The sequence below is a fragment of the Pipra filicauda genome, unplaced genomic scaffold, assembly GCF_003945595.2.
Source record: "Pipra filicauda isolate LSUMZ 115617 unplaced genomic scaffold, ASM394559v2 scaffold453_size531900_pilon, whole genome shotgun sequence".
Classification (NCBI taxonomy): domain Eukaryota; kingdom Metazoa; phylum Chordata; class Aves; order Passeriformes; family Pipridae; genus Pipra; species Pipra filicauda.
The window spans coordinates 43,467-56,151 of record NW_024104591.1 but is presented as its reverse complement, the minus strand read 5'-3'; the positions used below and the strand labels follow the sequence as shown (position 1 = coordinate 56,151).

Sequence of the window (12,685 nt, the reverse complement as noted above, 5' to 3'; positions counted from 1 at the left end):
CCTCCACTCTTCTTTTTTTTTTCCTTCCCCTTTCCCTCCTCCTTTTATATTTATTCCTTCCCCTAATTAAGAAGGGAAAAAAAAAAAAAATATAGTACCTTTTTTGCAGGCTCCTCTTCCCTCCCCTTCCCTCCCTCCTTTCAGCTGTCAAACCCCGCACTAGATGAGAATGCTCAGCCCGGTTCACTGTGTTTAACCAACTTCAGCAAATTGTGGGCGATGCAGCCGGCACATTTTTCCCCGTACCCCTGCCTTAGCTACTGTTGTTCCCCCTACCTCATCCCCCTTCATTTCACTTGAATGTACCTTGTGATGGTTATCCTAATATTGGGCAGGCTTCATAGGACTTAGAGTTTACCACATGCGGTTTCCCATGACCGCAGCGAGTCTTATTTGCAAAATTCCCCTTCTCTGCTAGCCACAGTTGTTGGATCACCGATCCTTGTTGCCGAGGGACCCTTTGCCAGCCCCAAAAGTGTGTTGGGAGCAGCCAGATCCCACCTCCTGACACAGCACTCACAGCCAAACTTGGTCCAGCAGAGAGACACGCCGTGCCTCAGTTTACCCGCCTGCGTCTGTGTCAGGGTTAATTTACGCCAGGATAATTTATGAATCTTTAGGCTTGAATGCTTGTTCCTGGAGGGATGTGTGGGGACCTGGGCACCCAGTGGGGTCCTGGGGCAGCTGGAGCCCCTCATCTGCAGACCCAAACCCCTTGGCAGAAGGGCAGCTCTGGCATTGGGGCTTTTTTTAGCCAGATCTTCCTCAAACTTTCCCTGGCACGGAGCACCCCCTGCCCGGGGGGGGCTGGCGCGGAGCCTGCCAGGGAATTGCTCGGGTGAATTTGCAGAAAGCCGCAGCTCCTGAGCAGAATTAATCACTCGTCGCCCTGGGAAATAATTGCAGGCGGCAGAGACGGTCTCGTTAGCGGAGCAGTTGGGTGGGGGATGCGAGTCCAGCGGGTGATGCTCCTCCGGTGGGGACACACACACACCGCAGGGCTCTGCCCCCCGGGCTCTGCCCTCCAGGCAGCTGCATCGTGGAGCAGGGCTGCGATGGGCACCGGGACGGGCAGGGGGGAAACCCACAGGCTGGCTCAGCCTCTGCCCCCCAAAAACCCCACCCATGAGGTCACATCCTGCACCAGGAGCTTTTGTGGGAAAGGGCTCGAGGCCGGGGGAACCGCGGAGTGCCTGCTCAGCAAGGAGCATCCCCCATCCTAATTGGGAACAAATGTTCCCGGCGTGGCTGGGGTTTCCTTGCTGGCTCAGAGCAAATCTTCCAGGGCTGCTGCTCTGCCAGCTCCTTCCCTCCTGGTCCCTCCTGGCCATTGGAATCTATGGAGCAAAGCCCTTGGGACATCCAGCTCCTGGAACGGGCAGGGGAGAAGGGAGAGAGAATACCCATCCCTGCCTGCAGCTCCAGAGGTGCAGGGGGCCTCCCAGCCCTTCCCATGGCCCCAGGCCCAGCTCCAGCAGCCAAGGGCATGGAAAGGGCTCCCAGCCTCATGGGGACCCCCACAACTGCAACCCCCCCCAGTCCCAGCTGTGTCCAGTCTGGAAGGGCCTCAGTGCCCAGCTGTGCTTCCTCCTCCTCCTCCTTCTCCTCCTCCTCCAGCCCTGCTTGAAGTCACGTACCAGCTGCTGCCACGCACCCTGTGCCAGGCTCGACAGCACCCACCAGCCCCCACCCTGAGGCAGCAGGGCTGGGGCACCCTCAAACCTGCTGCCCCCCCCAAACCTCTGCTGCTGCTGAATGGCCACCCCTGAGCACCCCCCAGGGACAGGGGGACACAGGGACAGACATCCCCCTTCCAGAGGGTCCTGATGCCAAGCACCTCCCAGGGACACGGACATCCCCATTCCAGGGGGTCCTGACACCCAGAATTCCCCAGAGACATGGATATCTCCCTCCAGGGAGGCTCCTGACTCTGAGTGTCCCCCCGGGACACAGACACCTCCATCCCAGGGGGTCCTGACCCCCAGTGTTCCCCAAGGACACAGATGACCCCATCCCAAGTCACTCCCAAACCTGAGCACCCAGCAGAAGGAAGGGATACACAAACATGCCCACCTCAGGGTGCCCCCCAGCTCTCCCCAAGGCTGGGAGGTGCCAGGACCCCTCAACACCCCTGGAGACCCTGAGTCCTCCTTGGGCTGCAGGATTTGCTCTGTCCCACCGAGCCCCAGCACTGGCTGAGGGAGAGGGGCCTGGGCACGGTGGGGAACCCCAAAGCAAAGGCATGAGGAGGAAGAGGGGAGCAAGGCCAGGGAGGAGGGAAATGCTCCCTCCCAGGGCATGTCCTGGTGTAGCCACAGGCACTGGGAGCTGTCTTGTGGCAGACACCAATATTGGGGGCACCCAGACACCCCAGAGGCACCTGGACACCCTGCAGGCTTCTGGACATCCTGGGAGGAGGAGAGTGGGAGCAGCCAAACAGTGGGGGTGGCCAGCTCTGGAGCAGATGTGCTATGGAAATGAAGAGGGGGAGGATGAAGACACACAGCAAGGCTTCATCCTCCACTGCCCGGGGCTCCGGGGACCCCGGATGAATTATCCGACCTCAGAGCTCCCTGTGCTCCTTAATGGCATTTCAATCCCGGCTGTGAGAGGCAAACCAGAGCCGGGGCCAGGGAGCCAGACAGGATGTCTGGCCGGAGATGAGCCGGAAAGGCGATGCCTTTGGGGACCCCCGAGCCAAGTCATCCCCCCTTCCCCACTGTCCAGGCACCGGGGAAAAACCGGGTGCTGGGACCCCGTTACTGCTGCTCCCAGGTGTGGGCGGTGTCGGCGCCCCCCTCACCAGTTCCCGGCTGGTGCGAGGCTGGAAGGAGCTCGGGGACGGCTCTGGGTAGCTCTGGGCGTCCTTTGCCAGCAGAGGGGACTGTTGCTTGTCTCTCCAGAAACTCTCGTTTGGAGCCTCTCCCGTGAGACAGCTCGGGAGGGGACATTCTTGTCCTCCTTGCCATGGTGAGGAAGAGCACGGACCCTCCTGTGGGAAAAAACCACCGTCTCTCGGGAGAGGGAGGACCGGGAGAAAGCTGGCAACAAGTCTCTCCCCAAGTGATGTTTTCCTGCCTCTTTTGTTCACAGAAACCTCCCGAGTCTGATTTTTTTAAATCTCCGCCTCTTTACCAGCGAGCTGCCCTTCCCCCAGATAAATCAGCTGGGGAAAATAAAAAAGGAAAATCAAAACTCCTAATCCCCAAACGCTCCTCGTGAAGCGATTCTTATCCCGACCCTGACGGCTTGACCGCGCGGGTGGAAGCTGTGAAGGAAATCAAACGCTGAGCCGGCGCTTGCCAAGTTTCAGAGGCTGCCGGAGCAGCTCCCGTTGGGCTCCCGGCTGCGCTCGGCACATCCCACCCCGAACATCTGGAAAGAAGGAGGGTTGCAGCTGGATGCAGCTGGATGCAGCACCACAAGGAGGGGGGGTTGGCCAGGATGACACTCTGTGTCCCCCACTGTTCCCCAAGGTGGTTCTCCCTCTCTCCTCTCTGACAGATCCAGGGCACCAGATCTGCCGTGGTTTGTGCTGACCCAAAACAGCCCCGGGTCCCGAGTGGCACCGTTGTTCTTGGTGCAGCCATCACCTCCCCAGGACTGTGAGACCCTCGGTGGGCTCCTCCTGGGCTCCCTTGCACCCGGGGTTCAGAGCACAGGGCTGGCCAGACACTGTGGAGGGAGGGATGCTGCAGCCAAGCCCTCCGGGATGGGCATCTGCCAACTGCCCTTGGACATCTCCCAAGCTCCACGCCGAGCCCCACGGCAGCCCTCCAGCTCCCTGGCATGGCACTCAGGCTTTGGGGAGGGCATTCCCAGCCGAGTCACGCCGAGGGAGGATCCAACCCCTCAAGTCACCCTCCCAAAGTGTAAAGGAACACCTTGCCCCTCCCCACGGTTGGGACATCACGGTGCTGGAGCAGAGCTCAGCCTCGAGCCCACGTGGGCGGGAGCCAGCCCGGCTGTGCAAGAGTTAAACCCGGCTGCTCGCCCGTGTCTCGGGGGCCTCCCACTCCTCGCAGAGTATGAATAGCTGCGCTCCCCTCTGCTCTCAGCCACTCACTTCCCTCCCTGCCCTCCCTCTCCTCCAGAGCCTCGGCATCCTCCCCGACATCCTCCTCCCCTGCGTCTTCCTCTGGCAGTGCCGGCTCCAGAGCCCCGGCACCCTCCGGCAGCGCCGATGCTGAGCACGGAAAGTTTCACAGGGGCGAGAGCCCTGGGAGAGGAGTCGCTACAGATGTGGGACCTCAACAAGCGGCTGGAGGCATATCTGGCCCGCGTGAAGTTCCTGGAGGAGGAGAACGAGGTGCTGCGAGCTGAAATCCAGAGCGCCAAGGGCAGCCCGGCCGGGGACTCGTGGCGGGTGAAGTACGAGGAGGATCTGCGAGCCCTGCGGGATGCGCTGGATCACGCCTTCAGGGAGAAGTGCACGGCCGAGCTGGCCAGGGACAACCTCTACGAGGAGGTCCAGCAGGTGAAAAGCAGGTGCCAGAAGGAGCAGGCAGCCCGAGAAGAGGCCAAGAAGCAGCTGTCGTTGAGCAGGAAGGAGCTGGAGGAGGAGAGGAGAGCGCAGATCTGGCTGAAGGAGAGAGCCGTGCAGCTGGAGAAGGAGGTGGAAGCCTTGCTGGAGGTGCACGAGGAGGAGAAAGCGGGGCTGGACCAGGAGATCGCGAGCTACTCCCAGAGCCTGGAGAGCTTCCGCTGTGCACCGGTGGCTTTCCAGCCCGTGGAGGTGGAGGACTATTCCAAGAGGCTCTCAGAGATCTGGAAAGGGGCAGTGGAGACCTACAAGACGGAGGTGTCGCAGCTGGAGGGCTCCCTCTGCCAGGCCAAGGAGAACCTGTGGAAAGCAGTGGAGGACAACCATAAGAGCCAGCTGCAGCTGCAGCACCTGGAGAAGGACCTGGCGGGGCTCAAAGTGAGGAAGGAGATGCTGGAGGAGAGCCTGGCCCAGCAGTGGCAGGAGCAGCGTGGGGAGGCAGAGAAGTTCCAGGTGAGTGAGGGTGGTGGGGAAGTGCTGGGATCCTGGGGAAGGGGAGAATGGGAGGCTGTGGGTGCCTGGGAGGGGCCTCAGGGCACACCCCTCTTCAGCAAAGGGATGGGGGAGACAGGTGGGAGAAGGGAAGATGGAGGGAGCAAACCCCAGGGCAGGGGTGGACGGTGGCCCTGGAGGAGCTGCAGAGGGAGATGAAGCTGGGGAGGGTGGGAGATAGAGCAGAGCAGCTTGGGGACACACGGGGACCTGGGCCCCCCACACTACAGGGAAGCAGCACCCAGAGACCTCCCCCAACACCTGCCCAAGGTCACTGCTCCACGTCCTGCTGGGCTCCAGGGTCAGGGTCGCTGGGGAAGGGCAGCTTCTGCCCATGGCCCCCTGGCACAGGGTGCAGGCAGCGGGGTGCAGGCAAAAGGGTGCAGGCAGCGGGGTGCAGGTAAAAGGGTGCAGGCAGCGGGGTGCAGGCAACAGGGAGGGGGGTTGTGGGCAGGATAAACTCCGACCGACTTTGCTGCAGCTGCAACTCAACAGCTGCAAAAGTGATTCAGCGGAGGGAGGTGGAGGCTGGGAGGGCTGGGAATGCGGGAACAGCGTGAACACTGCCCGGGGAAGGGTCTCTCTTTGTTCCAGGTCCTGGGACCAGCCATGGGTGTCGTGGGGCAGAGGGTGCTGCGCCCTCGGCTGCTCGCCTGAAAGTTTCTTCTTTCCCATGCTGGCACCCCACAGTCCCAAATCCCCCCCGGCCTTTCCTCCCTCCTCCAGCAGCCGTGTCCCCGTCGCCTTTCAGCCCTGCTCCTCTCCTCGCCCCATCCTCAGCGTCCCCCTGCTAAAATCCAGTCCCCAGGACTCCTCTCCCTGCAGCATCCTGAGGGGACGAGCCACCTGCCTGGTCCCAGGTGGGCAGGGACTGGCAGGGTTCAGGTGAATCTGAGGCTCCCCTGACCCCCTGTGCTGCCCACAGCTGGCGATGGAGGCCCTGGAGCAGGAGCAGCAGAGCCTGCGGGTGCAGATCGCCCGGGTGCTGGAGGACAGGCAGCAGCTCATGCACCTCAAGATGTCCCTCAGCCTGGAAGTGGCGACCTACAGGTGAGGCTCCCGATGGGAATGGGGCCGGGGAGCTCCCCCAACACGCAGGGAGCTGGGGCCGAACCTCGGTGGGCACAGGAGGGTCTCGGGCACAAGGGAGGTCTCGGTAGGGGCAGCCCTGTGCCCCTTGTGCAGCCCTTCCAGATGGCCCCACACAAAGGCCGCCTGCCAGGGACTGGGGGGACAATTAGCATGAGAATAGGGGCTGTCCCAGCCCAGGCGAGGGGCCTCCCCGGCAGAGCATGATGTCACCCTGCGAGTACACTAATCCCGGGCACGGGGGGATGGGAGGGGAGACAGGAGCGAGGGGGGCTCCTCCAGTGCCCCCATCCCCTCACCGAGCCGTGACAGGGCAGCACAACCATTTGTAGCCCCTTCGTGCCTCAGTTTACCTACTCCCTCACCTGCCCTAGCCCAGCGGGGTGAGCTCGGGGTGCACAGGGAGCACCCACCCACCCTGTAGCACCCACCGCTCTCCCCTCCTCGCAGGACGCTGCTGGAAGCGGAGAGCACCCGCCTGCAAATGCCAGCCGGGGAATTCAGACTGGTCAACGGCGTGCGAGGTAAGGGACCCCCAGCGCCAGCCCCTGCACCGCCACTGTGTCACCCTGGGGCGGGGCTCGGGGGCTGAGGCTGGATATGGGCACATTTTCCTGCATTTTCCTGGCAGCGGTTTCCTGGCTGCGATAGGAAGGTGTGAACAGCGGCCGGGGGGCTCCTGGCACGGGGCTCTCAGCCCAGATGAGGTTTATCTGCTTCTTTGCCTCTTTTTTTAATGCCTGCCCTGCCCGGGCAGGGCCCGAGCGGATCCGCCCAGCTGGACAACGGGCTGCGGTAACAAGCCGAGCATTTCCTTTTTCCTCCAAAAAAAAATAACAAGGAAAGCCTCCCACCTGCACACTTTCCCCAGCAGCAGGACCCGACTGCGGGCTGCAGCCGGGACAGCGCATTGTCCCGGCCCGATGCCAAATCCCCTGGGAACATCAGCATCCGCTGCACTCAAGAGGGAGGAATTTCCCACTTTCCATGAAGGGGTTGTTTAAAAATAGGAGAGGGGGCAGCGAGAGGCTGCCAGGCGGCAGGGGGGGGCTGCGGGAGCCATGGAGCAGCTTCTGGAGCCGCTCACCGCTCCAACTCCCTCTTTGCAGATCTCAAACTGGAGGCGAGCAGCGGCAGCAAACTGGTACCAGCAAGCCCTGAGCCCAGGCGGCTGCTGCCCCGGGACCACGGCGCCAGCCCCTCTGTCTTCCCCAGGGCAGAGGGGAGGGGCCAGCCAGCAAAACCTCAGAGCGACGCCCTGACACCCAAAAGCCAGAGCCCCGATGCCAGGGAGCTCCAGAAAATCAGCTCAGTCCTCCACGGCACAGCTGCTGGCAGGGCTGGGCGTGCGGGTGCCCCCGGGTGCCCCACACCGAGCCCCTCCCAAGCTGCCCCTCCTCTCTCCCCGGAGCCCCCCAGCCCCTCCCCACCGGAGCCGGGGAGCCCAGGGGGAGAGGGTCCCGCCTGGCCGGGGGGAGCCGGGGGGGTGACGAGCCAAGGGACGGAGCATCCCCTGCCCGGAGCCACGACAGAGAGCCCCGAGGACGGTGTGAAGCCCCCCGGAACGGCGCCCACCCGCAGCCTGCAGTACCCGGCCCAGCTGGTCAGCCACGCCCTGGAGGACGCGCTCAAGGAAGTGGAAGATGATGCTCAGCCCGAGGAAGAGCCCACCCTCAGCGCCGCGTGGGCCCCCCAGGATGCCCGTGCCCCCAGCCCCGTTTTCCCCACAGAGGCTTGTGGAGGGGCTGTGGCAGAGGGGACAGGGGAAGGGCGAGACCCCTCCGAGGGCTCTGGGGACAGTGATGGCCCCGAAGTGGAGGAGAGGGCTGGGGAAGCCGAGCTCCAGGGGCTGGGTGTGGAGAGCAGCATCCTGGGGGACAGAGCCACGTCCCCCCTGGGCACGGCCCTGAGTGACACAGTGAGACGGGAAGAGACGGGAGCGTGGGAGGAGGAGGAGGAGGTGCCTGCTGTGCTGAGCCCAAGGGATCCAGAGGCAGAGGTCCAGGAAGAGGATGTGAGTGGTCCTGGACAGACAGCGACCAGCTGGGAAAAACCAGGGCAAGAGGAGGATGGGGAAGAGACCCCAAGCACGGAGCCATCACAACCCTCAGAAGATGAGGAGGAGAGGGGACCCCACAGTCCCTGTCAGGAGGACGGAGATTTCTATGGAGAAGGAGGGGATGAGCCAGAAGAGGAGTCTCCAGATGGGGAAGTGGAAGCTGTTCGTGCTGTCCTCATGGAAAGCCACCTGGTTTCACCCGCAAAGAGTCACCTGGAAGAGGATTTTGTTGATGCAGAGCAGGAAAATTCTGAGCATCAGAAAATTACTGCATGTGAGACAGAGGCTGCAGAGCAGGAAAGGGGACAGGAGCTGTGCCCAGAGCAGGAGCCCTCGACTGTTCACGAGGCCGTCCCAGCAGAGGAGGCTTCATCAGGAGCTGAAGAAGATGCTGTGGGAGGGGAGGACACAGGCAGAGTGAAAGATGGTGAGGGAGAAGAGGGAGAGGCCAGCAGGGAGATGCTGAGAGGAGAGGACCCTGGGGCAGGAGAAGACCCTGAGGCAGGAGAGGATCCTGGGGCAGGAGAGGACCCCAAGGCAGGAGAGGGCCCCAGGGTGGGAGAGGACCCCGAGGGAGGAGAGGATCCCAGGAAAGGAGAGGATCCTGGGACAGGAGAGGATCCCGAGGCAGGAGAGACTGCAGGAGGTGACACCCCGGGGTGGGAGAGCAGAGCCCCAGAGGAGCCCGAGGACCTGCAGGAAGCCAGAGCTTCTGTGGAAGAGGGTGGGGAACAGGAGCTGGAGCTGGAAGAGGAGCCCTGGGGCAAGGGGGATGATGGCAATGGCCAAGAGCCCTGTCCAGGGGACTGGGAGGTGACAGCAGAGGACACAGAGGGGGCTTTGGGCACAGAAGAGTCAGCCTGGGCTGATGACACTCCGTCCAGCACAGGAAGGTTGGAAAGTGAGGAGAGAGATGGCACATCGCCAGCAGAGCTGGAGGAAGCCCAGGAAGACGATGAAGAAGATGCCAAGAGCCAGGGGATGAGCCAGCAGCAACCACTGCCAGAGGCTGAGCCAGCACCGGAGCTGGCAAGGGAGGAGCAGGAGGGCACTGCAGGGCAGCCTGACCCAGCCACCCCACATGCCCCTGGGCGAGGGGACAGCCAGGAGCCGGCCGAGGCTCCGGAGGAGCTGTGGGAGGTGCAGGGTGAGGATCCTGAAGAGGGGCTCAGCTCAGAGCTGGGGCAGCCAGAGAGCAGCAGCTCCGGCCTCGAGGCACTGCAGGAGGTGTCAGGTGAGGGCACAGAGAGCAGTGAGTGGGCGGAGGAGGATTTCGGGAGATCGGGAGACTCCGAGCCCATCCCAGGCACCGGCAGGAGGGTGGAGCTGGAGGACACCCTGCCGGACAGCACACCCTTGCACCTCTACGAGGGGGAGATGCTGGCTGGGGGTGCACCCAGCCAAACCCCCCCAGAGACTGAGGAGACCACGGAGACAGACCCTGTGACCGAAACAGCTCCGGAGGGGGAAGAGTGGATGGAAGGGAGGGACAAGCCACCGACTCCCACCATGCCAGAGAGCCCTGAAGAAGAGGCAGAGGCAGAGGTGGCCCCTGTGGCAGAGGGTGCTGAGGAGGAGGAAGGATATTTCATGGTCTCTGCTCCCAGCCAAGAGGTGTCCAGCTCGGAGGAAGCTGAGATCTCTGAGGACTTTGAAGAAATTAAAGTGGAAGCAACTGAAGGCAGCCAAGGTGACCTGGGAGCTCCCAGAGAAGCATCTCCAGTGCCAGAGGGCAAAGGGCACCTCCAGACTTTCGTTGGGGAAGCAGAAGAAGACATGGAGATGCCCACAGAAGAACCTGAGAAGCCACAGGATGAGGAGGAGGATGGCACTGCTGAGCTAGAGGAAGGCCCAGCTATGCCTGAAGCAGATCCCAGCAGCCCCGGGGCCATGGGACCATTAACAGGAGGCACTGACCAGCCAGCCCAGGGTGCCACAGGCACCGGAGCGCAGGAGGGACCCGACCACTCTGAGGGTTTGGCTGCCGAATCGGATGAGGAGCTCCATGGCACAGTGGGGCTGGAGAGCGATGCCAGTGGAGCCACAGCACTCCCAGGCTGCAACCTGGGGCTGGTGGGGCAGGAAGAGGAGGAGGAGGCGGATGAGGATGAGGATGAGCCTGGCATGGCTCACCATGACACGGCCAAGGCCACTCCTCCAGCAGAGCTCCAGGCCCAGGCAGTGCCGGAGCAGGCGGAGCAGCCGGCGGATGAGCAGCCACCCGTGGAGGAGGAAGCACCAGACAGTGACAGCCCCCCCTCAGCAGGGGATGAGCAGCCCCCTGAGGCCGACCCACCCCGGCCAGGCTCTGCACTGGAGCAGAGAGGTTTTCCAGAGGTGATTACAGACATCCCTGACACAGCTCTTCTCCCGGCAAAGGTGCCCGTGGATGTCATGAAGGACTCCGAGATTTTGGAAATAGTTGAGCAGGCCCTGGAGTTCAACCAGGAGCTGGTGATGGGGGCGAGGGCGGCCGAGGGAGGGCAGCAGGGTCCTGGCAGGACCGAGCTCCCCCAGGATGCTGGAGAAGACTCCTCACCGGCCTCGTCCAGCGAGGAGGAGCCGACGGTGCAGGAGGCGCCGGAGCCGGAGGGTCGGGTTCAGGCTGCGAACGGGCTGCACCGGGAGGCCAGTTTGGAGGACCTGGCCGAGTTCACCGAGGAGGTGCTGAATGGCATTGCCAGCATGGCCCCGGCACAGGAGTTCCCCTCGGGGACCGCAGACCCCTCCGTGGGGATGCCAGCGCAGCCCCCCGCTCCCAGAGACACCAAGCTGGGGGATGGCACCCCATGGGGCAAACACGGCAGAGCCGACCCCGTGCCCCCCGCTCTGGGGGAGGATGTCCCGTGCCTCACACCCGACCAGCCACCAGCGTGTCGCCTCAGAGCCGAGCAGGAGCCCTGGTCCTCGGGGGACGAGTGACAGCGGTGGGGGGACCCCCCCGTAGCCCCTTCCCTGCCATGACCCAGCACCCCCACTTCCCCCCCCCACCCTCCTAATGCTTCCCCACCTCCTTATGGTTTTTAACATGTTTGTGTGGATTTTTTGCATCCCTTTTCAGAGTGAAGAACCACCAAGCTCTGTTCCACCCCACAGCCTCCCCCTCCCCAAAAAAATTCGCATGCTTGCTTTGGGACCCCCACCTCATTTTGAGCCTCCTCTGGGTGGGTTGCCATTGGCTGTATTTAATTTAAACTCTGTGTTTTCCCCTTCCCTGCAATCTCCTCTCCTTCTGCCCCCCCAGCATCTGCCCTAGGAAGGCCAGCTGGAGGCTGGGGACCCCCACATGCTGCACCCCAGGACTCAATGCCTCGGGGTGATGTCACCCCGGGGTCCCCAGCCCTGACTCTCCAACAAGGGGGCTGAGCCAAGCTGGATGTTTCCGCTGCCTTGACGTTAATTTAATAAAGCCTCATCCTCCCACTCAGGGCTCCAGCTCTCCTCACTCGGGGGGGATGGGAGGGGAGGGGACAGCAGCCCTGGGGCGGGGGAGAGCACGGTTTGGGGTGGGGGCTGCACTTCCAGGTTGCTTTCTGCTAGGAAATCGCACCTGGGGCCATCCATCAGCATGGCTGGGGACAGTGTCCCCGGGATGATGCTCCCCCATGCCTGGGACAGTGCGTGCCCCATCAGTCAGCACGGGCTGGGAACAGGGGGCCCGGGATGATGCTCCCCCACCTCCGAGACAATGCGCATCCCTGGGGCACCGCGGCCCCATCCTTAGGGTGACGCAGCCCCCTGGGGCACGCCATGCCCCCCCACACGCGGAGTGATGCTCCCCCACTCCCGTGGGGCTGCAGCCCCCGAGGGTGATGCAGCCCCATCCCCGAGGTGATGTTTCCCCACCCCCAAAGAGGTGCAGCCCCCCGGGGTGATGCTCCCCCATCCCCGGGGCAATGGAGTCCCCCAGCGTGATGCTCCCCCCAGCCCCGGACAGATGCGGCCCCCCGAGGTGATGGTCCCCCGCCCCCGGGGCCCCGCAGATGCCACTCGGGGCTCGCTGCTGGCCAAGCACTGCCCCAACCTCCGCCTGGGCTGCCGGCAGGAATGGGGCGGGACGCCAGCCCACCCTGTGCCCGTGCCAGCGCCTGGAGCCAGGAGCCAACAGCCCCGGCCGCTGTTCCTGCCCGGCCTGGGCAGGATGCCCACGGGACAGCCCGCGGCTCCCGGGAGCTGCGGGAACCCCGGAACCACGGTGGGGACCCCGGCAGACAAATCTTGGCCCCCTCACCCAAAGGGTGTTGGGCTTCAGGGGGGGCTGTGAGAGGAGCCGGGGCCTCACCCACCCCGCTGCGCAGCCGGGCGTGGGGACGGCGCGGGAAGAGCCGCATAAATGAGCCTCCGGCCGAAGAATGAGCTCCTTTATGCCGGGCAAAGGGCTGAGTCACCCCAGCCGAGGGGACGAGGGGACCCGGGTGGCCACGGCATCCCTGGGGATCGCCGGCCTCGCACCCACGGGTGTGTTCAGCACCGCTCCCGCCTGGCTGGCCCCGCCGCTTGCC

The 12,685-nt window shown here is 63.6% G+C and overlaps 1 protein-coding gene across 1 annotated transcript; it reads left to right on the top strand.

Annotated features, from left to right (window-relative positions):
* Nucleotides 1-4,105: 4,105 nt before the first annotated feature.
* On the top strand, nucleotides 4,106-11,606 carry NES (nestin). The gene is made up of 4 exons (XM_027742485.2): nucleotides 4,106-4,996; nucleotides 5,961-6,085; nucleotides 6,575-6,648; nucleotides 7,234-11,606. The coding sequence occupies exons 1-4, from the start codon at nucleotides 4,184-4,186 to the stop codon at nucleotides 11,103-11,105; spliced, it is 4,884 nt and encodes a 1,627-aa protein (XP_027598286.2). The 5' UTR covers nucleotides 4,106-4,183; the 3' UTR covers nucleotides 11,106-11,606.
* Nucleotides 11,607-12,685: the final 1,079 nt, after the last annotated feature.